The sequence below is a fragment of the Arachis hypogaea genome, chromosome 3 (genome assembly GCF_003086295.3).
Source record: "Arachis hypogaea cultivar Tifrunner chromosome 3, arahy.Tifrunner.gnm2.J5K5, whole genome shotgun sequence".
Taxonomy (NCBI): domain Eukaryota; kingdom Viridiplantae; phylum Streptophyta; class Magnoliopsida; order Fabales; family Fabaceae; genus Arachis; species Arachis hypogaea.
Genome location: NC_092038.1, coordinates 81948025 through 81958239, shown reverse-complemented (window position 1 = coordinate 81958239; position 10215 = coordinate 81948025). Strand labels below are relative to the sequence as shown.

The 10215-nt window shown below is 36.9% G+C and overlaps 1 protein-coding gene across 1 annotated transcript; it reads left to right on the top strand.

Moving 5' to 3' along the window:
• The first annotated feature begins 3876 nt into the window (after positions 1–3876).
• On the top strand, positions 3877–9981 carry LOC112790667 (transcription factor GTE4). Its single transcript, XM_072233151.1, has 5 exons — positions 3877–6894; positions 6977–7022; positions 7114–7227; positions 7322–7390; positions 9576–9981. The coding sequence occupies exons 1-4, from the start codon at positions 4696–4698 to the stop codon at positions 7378–7380; spliced, it is 2418 nt and encodes an 805-aa protein (XP_072089252.1). The 5' UTR covers positions 3877–4695; the 3' UTR covers positions 7381–7390; positions 9576–9981.
• Positions 9982–10215: the final 234 nt, after the last annotated feature.

Sequence of the window (10215 nt, the reverse complement as noted above, 5' to 3'; positions counted from 1 at the left end):
TTTGTGGATTAATAACAATTATGCTCGCTTGACTTACTCTTCGATGTTAAGGGTTGACTTAGTGAGATTAATCCATCACAATTATCATAGTTGTGGTTATGGTAAGGAAGGGACTCCATAACTCATCCCAAGTCAAGGTTCCATTTATGTTTTGAATTAATTTTCCATCACTTTATAGCATTACTTGTCCATATTACATACATAGTTCTTTTACCCCTTCATTAGTTATTAATTGCAATTTTGTGTGGACAACAAAGTGTGAAGAGAGTTTTCAAACTTTGAAGCAGAAGTTAACTTCAACACCTGTTTTGATCTTGCCGGAACCACATGAACCATGTGAAGTATACTATGATGCTTCTATGAAGGGTTTGGGTTGCGTGTTGATGCAACACCGGAATGTGGTGGCTTACGCATCGCGTCAGCTAAGATCGCATGAGGTGAACTACCCAACTCATGACCTGGAATTAGCGGCGATTGTTTGCATTGAAGATTTGGAGACACCACTTGTACGGAGTAAAGTTTAGCGTCTTTTCTGATCATAAGTGTCTTAAGTACATCTTTGATCAGAAAGAGCTTAATATATGTCTAGCCGGCTTAAACTCCGTGAGCCGTGGCTAGATTCTTATGATATTATACTCTATTATTTTGTTATATCATATATATATCTTGTGCCTTAAGTAGTAGCTTCGCTAGTATGTTTTGCACTTTTCAAATCCTACTTTTTTAGCTATATCATTCATCGGGCTTCTAGATTATACTATTCTTTCTATATATATATATATATATATATATATATATATATATATATATATATATATATATTATGTATAAGCTTAGAACTGTCGTGATCTCTGATTAACCTTTGCTTTACGACGCGAGGTAAACCTTAGGCTAATTAGGGTGTTACACTTTCCGTTCGCTTTGAGAGATCAAGCAAAAGACTGGTTGGAAGCTCAACCTAGAGAGAGCTTAAACACGTGGGATAAAATTGCGAATAAGTTTCTGACTAAGTACTTTCTACCAAGGAGGTTAACCGAGTTGAGGCTAGATATTCAGAACTTTAAGCAACGGGAGAGCGAATCCTTCTATGATGCTTGGGGAAGGTACAAACTAATGCTCAGAAGATGCCCCATCGAGATGTTCACACATTGAGCCAAGATAGACATCTTCTATAAAAGTCTCTTTGAGATGGCGAAGAGGTCATTGGATCACTCTGCAGGTGGCTTTCTGCACATGGAAAAGACACATGGAGAGGCAGATAAGCTCATTGAGATGGTTTCCAGTAACAAGTAATTATACTCATCTGAGAGGACTCCGGTAGGGAAAGGAGCTCAGGAAGTAGAGACTACGAAAACAGAGAGAGCCAGGGAAAAAGTTCAACACCCAAGAGAGGGCAGAGTTGAAGTTGAATGTCCAGGAGGGGGTAGAGTGGAAGTGGACTGTCCAAGAGGGAGTAGGGTGGACGTTGAATGCCCAGAGAGGGGGACAATGGACATAAATTCAAATGACATTCTCCCCAGGCACCGTGATGATGAGCGGATATTTTATAAGCTTTTTGGCATAGTTTTTCATATAGCTTTTAGTATGTTTATTTAGTTTTTATAGGTTTTAGTATTAAATTCACATTTTTGGTTTCTACTATAATTTTGTGTGTTTTTGATAAATTTCAGGTAATTTCTGGCTGAAATTGAGGAGCTAGAGCAAAAGGCTAATTCAGAGACAGAGAAAGCACTACAGATGCTGTCCAAATCTAACCTAACTACACTCAGAAGGGCTTTTCTGGAGCTACAGAAGACCAAATGGAGCGTTCTCAATGGATATGGAAAGCTGACTTTCAGAGCTTTCTAGCAATATATAATTGTCCATACTTTGTATCGGATTAGAAGGCCCAAAACTGGTGTCCAATGCTAGTTTCCTGCCCCCTTCCAGGCGTCCAGCGCCCAAAGAGCAGATACCAATGTACAGACGCCCAAAGAGGACCCCTTAGCTGGCGTTCCACGCCCAAGGGGCCTCATAGCACGTGGATCTCATCAAAACTCAGCCCAAACACTCATCAAGTGGGCCCTAGAAGTAAATTTTAGCACTAAATAGACTATTTTACATTTACTAGTCATCTGTTTAGTATTTAAAGTGTATTTTACATAGATCACAGATACTTTACACACTATTTTTCATTTTTCCTATTTTTTTTACATCAGTATGAGTTTCTAAATCTCCTAGGTTGAGGGGAAGAGCACTGCTGAGTCCTATGAATTAATAAAGTACTATTGTTTCTCTTCGATTCGTGTTTGATTGATTCTAAGATGTATATTCGTTCTTAATCAATATGAATGTGTTGAACTGGTATAAGGTTATCACATTCTACATGGGTTCAGAGTGCGTCTTTCATCGGACAATGATGAACCACCCGCTTGAATATACGTCTCTCAGACGGCTAATCCATGACTTCATTGGGGACTTCTCGAGACACCAGTTCAGCCGAAGTACAGGGAGATTAGAGTCTATATGGTAGAGGCTAGAACTCTAAGGCGCAACATCCTCTGATCCGGAAGATTCGACCTTGTCTGTGGCGTTTTGAGTAGGATCATCAAGGAGAATGAACTAAAGAAGCTTCACCCTCAATCAGAATGGATCCGCACTAAACCTGGGGTTCAGATCTGGAGGAGTATTAGCAGTTGCTCAAACCAGTGTCAATCACATACAGCCTGCAATTGAAGAAATCACTCACAAGTAAAGAAAGCAGTAATACCAAAGGTAACCCTAAAAATAAAATAATTAAATTAATTCATATATTTCGTTATCATATTAATTAAATAATTTAATATTTACTCCAATCAAATCAAATAATTAATATAATTAACCAAATTAATTTATTGATATAATTAATTATAATTAATCAATTCATATAAATTATAACAAATGGTGAGATTTGAATCTCTAATCAAATTAATTAATTGATATATAATTAATTAATTATAATTGATTTGCTTTAACGAATTAAATGAAATAAATAAGAAAACTCCTCAAGAGCATGCCACATCAGTTCCATCATTAAGTGCAAAAATTCAATTTTTATATAATAGAAGAAATAGAATAAATAGAGAATAAATATATTTTCTTAAATTAGTATAATTATGTATTATTCATTAAATATTAATTATAATATTGTAATATAATTATAATAAAGATATTTTTCTAAAGTAAATTTATTTAGAGAAATATAAACTGGTTAGTAATAACCGGTGCCATTATGATATAATTATCATATTATTATTATTATGATTATTATTAATAATATAATTAAAATAATTAAAAATATTTTCGATTGATAATTGATAAGTAGTTTAATAATGCATTAAATATTGATTTTATATAACTATAATAAAGATATTTTTTAAAATTAGTATAATTATGCATTATTACTTAAATGCCAATTATAATATAATTATAATAAAGATATTTTTATAAAATAAACTTAAAAGAGAAAACAATGCATTCATTTTGGTGGGAAAATGTAGTCATGATGAATCGACACCTCACTTCCATTAGTTGGGGGAAAACCCAATTTTAGTATACTAAGTAGATGAGATACGTGCAAAATAATATCATTTAAAGTGTAAACGATAAGAGAGGGATATTTATTTCGTTAAATATTATTTAGATTATTTATTTCAATAATTATTATAATTAATTTATTTATTAAATTAAAAATTTTAATTTATACCGATATTTATTAAAATTTATATATATAAATTAATTAATAATTCATTAAAAATAATTTAATATTTATATTGAGAAATGATTACCCAAATTACTAAACACTGCTTATCCTAAGCTTTTCGGTAAAAATATTTCACAAGTTGAGAAAGACAATCTAATCCGAGCATTTAGGTTTTGACCCATAATGAAGCCCGTTTGCCCACCCGAAATAGGTAAGAAAAAAAACGAAGGATCAATAGTCTAAACCACGATACTAGCGCGTGTACGAAAGTTTTGAGCATCGAACGCCACCAGCAATCCACATAACGAGAGGTTACTCAACACGCGCCACTGCTTTTACTATGGAAACATACAATTTTCTCCAACGAGACTCTCGGCCATAAAAGCCCCTCGCGTTTTAATTTTATCGTGGTTCGCACTTTCCCAGGAAAGACCTTCCTCATTGGTGCGTGAATTGCATGTTATACATTTTCACGTGAGTCTACACCCCGAATTTTCGCTAATATAATGCTTCCCGCCCCTGGCACGGCTCTTCACAGCTCCAAACGCTTCGTTTTGTTGACGCTTCCACACGAACCCTCAGTTGCCGAACACATGTGACGATTCCTTTAAACGACAATCGTTTCGACCAAGAGAGAGAAAGACGAAGTTCTAGTGAGAGAAACAACGAGAGAGACTGAGAGAGAAAGAGAGATCTGATCGGAACGCACAGGTAAACGAGTTCCTTTCTCTCCTTGATACGTTTTCTTTGCTCTGGTAGTTTCTTCCCTTGATTTGGGGAAGGTTTCGAGTGAGCCCTAGGAATTTCGGTTGTTAATTTGGCTGTGGAATGAAGCCCTAGGGATTCTAGGTTTAGGTACCTATTTCTGTTCTATTTATTTTTCCTTTTGCCGGGTTGTTAATTTTTGGGTTTAAAACCCTAGGATTTTGGGGATTTTGGGGGCTGGTGTTCGAATTAGGGTTTTGGATGCATGTATGGCTTCGGGACCTATAGATGGAGTAGATGAAGGAGCCAAAGAAAAGCAGAGATTCTCGGAGAGGAAGGTGTATACAAGAAGAGTCTTCAAAAGCACCAAGAAAGACCTCAACGCCCTGAACACCGCCACCGCCACCGCTAAAAACGACCATACTTCTACTGCCAAAAATGAGAACACCGCCACTTCCAAACACGACGAAACTGCTACTGCTACAAGTGCCACCGCCGATGCTGCGGACACTACTGCAGCCACCACAGGCACTCCCAGCGCCATCTCTCCCACTGCCACCGATACTAACAATATACCTGACAGAAGCTATGACCGTACTGTCAAGAATATTGACAGGGATGGGCCAATGGATAAGAGCCATGATGTGGTATTGGCCGAGTCACCTGCACCAGCAGCACAGCCAGTACAGCGGCTAACAGCTGTTCTGGAGGATGTGGATTTGGTGCAGCCTCAAGTGAAATCAACGCTAGAGGATGGGAGCTCTTCTCAGCAGCAAGAGAGTTCAATATTAGAGGATAAGGATTCAGCTCAGCCCCAAGAGAGTTCAAGGTTAGAAGATGGGGATTCTGCTCAGCCACAACCACAAGAGAGTTCAAGATTGGAGGATGGGGATTCTGCTCGGCCAAAAGAGGGTTCAAGATTGGAGGATGGGAATTCTGCTCGGCTGCAAGAGAGTTCAAGAGCGGAGGAGAGTTCAAGGTTGGAGGATGGGGATTCAGCCATGCAGGAAGGGAATTCTGTTCAGCCTCCCGTAGTACAACTTTCTAATGACTCCTACAACCATCCACAGGAAGAAGCTTCTGGCCCTGATATCCGACACCATAATGATGGACCTCTGAGTGGCGGTGTAGCTCCTAGCACCCAGAACTTGCCTTCAGGCAGTGAGTCTCTGGCACCAGTGCTGCAGGACAGAATTAAGATCAATTTGTCCTCAAGATCGAAGCAGGAGATGCGAGAGCTTCGATGGAAGCTTGAAAATGAGCTTGATGTAGTAAGGAATCTTGTTGAAAGGATTGAACGGAAACAGGGGCAGGTTGATGGGTATGGTCAGTTGAGCGTTTTACCTAGTGATGGGGTTGATAATGGAAGTGGAGCAAAGCGTTCTCTATCAGAGGTGGTTTCTGCTGGTGTTCCACGAGAGTCTATAAGGCCTTATCAGCATTTGTGTTTACCAGTGTTAGAGAATAACCAAGGGGTTGGTGAAAACATTGAAAAGGAGAAGAGAACGCCTAAAGCAAACCAGTTTTATCGTAATTCAGAGTTCTTGCTTGCAAAAGATAAATTCCCACCTGCAGAGAGCAACAAGAAGTCAAAATTGAATTTGAAGAAACATGGTGGGAGAGAAATTGGACATGGTCTTGGTATGGGATCCAAGTTTCTTAAGAGCTGTAGTTCATTGCTTGGAAAATTGATGAAACACAAACACGGTTGGGTATTTAATTCTCCAGTCGATGTTGAAGGACTTGGTTTGCATGATTATTTTAGTATTATCACCCATCCAATGGACTTGGGTACTGTGAAGTCAAGGCTGAGCAAGAATTGGTACAAATCTCCAAAGGAGTTTGCAGAGGATGTGAGACTCACTCTTCGGAATGCTATGACATATAATCCAAAGGGACAAGATGTTCATGTAATGGCAGAGCAGCTTTCAAAGATATTTGAGGATCGATGGGCTATAATAGAGTCGGATTACAATCGTGAGATGAGATATGCCATAGATTATGGGACAGCTCCCATTGCCCCATCACCTCTCTCTAGAAAGGTTCCTACTTTTCCTCCTCCTCCTCTTGATATGAGAAGGATTTTGGATAGGTCAGAATCAATGGCTCACACTCCGAGACTCATAAACATTACCCCATCAAGTAGAACACCAGCTCCAAAAAAGCCAAAGGCAAAAGATCCTAATAAAAGAGACATGACATTTGAGGAAAAGCAAAAGCTAAGCACAAACCTTCAAAGTTTACCTTCAGAGAAGCTTGATGCTATTGTACAGATCATTAAGAAGAGAAATTCTGCACTTCATCAACATGATGATGAGATTGAAGTTGATATTGATAGTGTGGATGCTGAGACACTCTGGGAGCTTGATAGATTTGTGACAAACTATAAGAAAAGTTTAAGTAAAAACAAGAGGAAGGCGGAGCTTGCACAAGCTAGAGCAGAAGCTCAGCGGAATGCCCTGCAGAAGGTAAACCATTGAATTTTGTCAAATTGGCATTGCCTCTTTGGTGGACCATTATTTCTAATGTATTTTATTTCTCTTTATTTAGAGCCAGGTACCAGTTATGTTGGACGTCCCTAGAGCAACACAAGCAGGTGAGATTCCTAAGAATCTGAGTTGTCATTTGAATAACTATTTATATCAATTTTTTTTAAAGGGATATGTTTGTTGCTTTCTTATTAGCAGAAGAACGAAATGTTCATCCATCCTTGCCTGTGCAAGGGGGAAATCAAGCTGATAATGCAAGTAGGTCAAGTAGTTCAAGCAGCTCAAGCAGTGATTCTGGATCTTCTTCAAGTGGTACTTTGATTAGTAACTTTAGCTAGCACATGTTGCCTGTTATATGTGATATTTCTTATTTTGAAGTCAAATGTCCATTGTTACTCATTTGCAGATTCAGATAGTGACAGTTCCTCAGCATCTGGATCTGATGCAGGGTCACAAGGAACCTGAGTTATGTCAGGTAAAATTACAGCCTCTGAAGTTTTATTCTGCATTATACTTTGCGGCTATTATAGTTTATGCATTCTTTATCATTTTCGAATCATTACTTCTTGGTTAACACTGGTATTAGTAAGGTAGGATCCTTCATTCTGAAGTGTCATGTATGTAGCTTTGAATCTTTTCTTTTTAACCATCACTATGAGTAATGGTCTCTTCATGAATGATTTGCCTTATTGCCAAGGTTTGTGTGTTAAGTGCATTTCCGGTGTTGCCGGCTTGTGTATTGTTTGCAAACACATGCGAGTCAATCCCACTTGTATTTATGTTACATATTGAAAAGTCAGTCATGTGATATGTGTTCAGTAATTACGAGGCAATTATCTAACTGAATACTTGTCTAAATTTTGTATAATTGGACCATGCTAGCATGCTACAATTAGATTATACTATTCAATATTCAATTTAGGTTGTCAGTAAAAGAATTTTAAGCTATTTTGTAAACATGCGGATGAATAGTCATTTGCTTCTTCCTCCCTCTGTTTTGATATCATCTAGTGGTATTGTTACCCCATTCAAGATATAGTCCATGTTCTAAAAAGTGAACAAGGTTTAGTTAAACTTAAACTCCACCGAGTCATATCAGCATTAATGAGCATACAGTGTGTTTCAAAACTTATGTAGAGATCAACATAATTCTTGAGAGAATTGAATTAATTTTGAGAATTGTTTGATTTCGAACGAAAAAAAATTTGAACTGAATTACAATGTTCAGCATATGTTTGAATTAACTTGTTTGAAATTATTTACGGTAGTTCCTCTGCCACCAACATTTCCTTTAATAACCAACATCCATCCCCGTGCCCCCTGCTCCCCACCGTCCTCACTAAGTCTATCTATATCAAAATCCATAGAAGGCAAGACCTTCAAGCATGGTTGATGATGATGGAGGTGGTGGGAGTGATGGCAACAATGATGATGGCAGTGGTGAGGCACGGTGGTTGTTTTTAATTCCAAAGAATGGGAAAAAATTTTGATTCTTGAGAGAATTGAAATCACAACGTTTTCAATCACACTAATATAGCAATATGATGGATATCAACTTCATTGTCTACACTGTGTACTGATTCTAATTTCTTCTATTTACTTTCCTTTGATATAATTAGTTTATTCCATCTTCTTTGCTTCAGGTATGTTTATTGTTTACGCATGCGATGGACCAATTTTATTGTTAGTTACCACTAATTTTGAATTCATTTTGTTCTTTTTCATTCTCCATATGAGCTAGTATTTTTATTTATTGAACAAGAGATTAGTTAGTCTCTTCCACTTAGGAATCAAGGGATACGATGGTGCTTTACTGTCAGTTAGATTTCTGTATATTTAAATTGTATATTGGCTTTTATGATGATTTGGTTCTTATAGTATTTCTCTATTCCTTCTCAATTTTGTTCAGTCCCTGTATTTTTGTACAATGTGTATGATTTATCTCAGGCGCTATACAATATGTTTACTAAATTTTCTTCTATATTTATTCTCTCTCTCTGGAGCTTTAATGTAAAGAAAATAGTTATATGTACTGTACTTAAGTTGGCGTTGGTGAGCTTATAATTTGGTTATGGTTCAATTGTATTTGCTGAGTACATCATGAGTTTAAGGGCTGGACTCCTAAATCTAAAGTAGCTTTTGCATTAAATAGATTAGTTATTCATGATGCTGTTTTAATCGGATGATAATAGATTTTACTTGGATTAATGCAAACTTATGACTTATCACTGGATGAAAAATGCCAATTCCCACAATAATCGAAGTATGTTCTGTTGAAAATGTCAATGTTGTTCTTCTGAGATGTCTTTTTTGGTTCTGCTCGTTGGAATTTGGAACTAGTTGTTTTATGTAGGCACTATTATAAGAGGCATTTGTGGTTTTTTTGAGTACCGAGTTGTTTAAATCCGGATTACAATTTTCTTTTTTTGGTTGTTCCACTGTCTTTATTAGCAGCTGTCAAAAAATGATCGGGTGTTTACTGTATTGGCTTGTGTTGCTGATTTTGAAATGCTGGTTTCCGGTTCTCTATTTTTAACTGTCTACGTTCTTCATTTTGATCTGCTTTACTCTTTTTATTTTCTTAAATTGTTATCTTTATGTGCTTTGCTGGTTTATGGTTCTCTGTTTGACTATTTCTAATTTTTTGTAATTGTTTGCAGATGTCACACATGTAGAGTAAATAGGTATTCGGTGCTTGGCTAGTTGGTTTTTTGAAGACCTTACAGATTATGGATCTGTTGGATTATTGAGGGAGCATTCTGATGTCCACCATCCTCATCCTACTGATGCAGTATAGGATTTTTGCTTCCAATTTGTTCCAGCTGTGTCTCCATCTTTACTTGTGACTTCGTTGGAATTCTTGACACGATTTCTTGTATCATAATTAGGTAGTTATTAGTTAGGGTTCCGTAGCATTTGTACATTGCTAACTACTGCTGCGTGTCGAGTTCCATTGGTGACTTGCCTTTTGATTTTTTTGCTAGCAGATTCAGGATTCATGGTGTTATACAATGGTAATCTGTAATTCCAAGTTCTTTTAAGTAATTATTTGTTTCCCATGAAAAAGCCTAAACCCCAATTAACAAGGCATTGTGTTCCCGCAAATATAAGTGGTTCAACCCTCCTCGTAAAAAACAATTTTAATTATTGGGACTATACTAAATTAATTTTAGTCGTTGTTTAACTTTTTTTGGTGACTAGTCGTTGTTTAACTTAATTCTTAATCAAGACTCCGGAAAGAATTAAAAAATTATTATTATTTTTTCTCTGATTTGCGATATTTCCTGTATTTTGGTCTCT

Excerpts from the sequence above, each read along its gene's own strand:
- LOC112790667 (XM_072233151.1), top strand. The coding sequence starts at position 4,696 with ATGGCTTCGGGACCTATAGATGGAGTAGATGAAGGAGCCAAAGAAAAG. Across the intron at positions 6,895-6,976 it reads AGCGGAATGCCCTGCAGAAG|AGCCAGGTACCAGTTATGTT; the intron begins GTAAACCATTGA and ends CTCTTTATTTAG. Across the intron at positions 7,023-7,113 it reads CCCTAGAGCAACACAAGCAG|AAGAACGAAATGTTCATCCA; the intron begins GTGAGATTCCTA and ends TCTTATTAGCAG.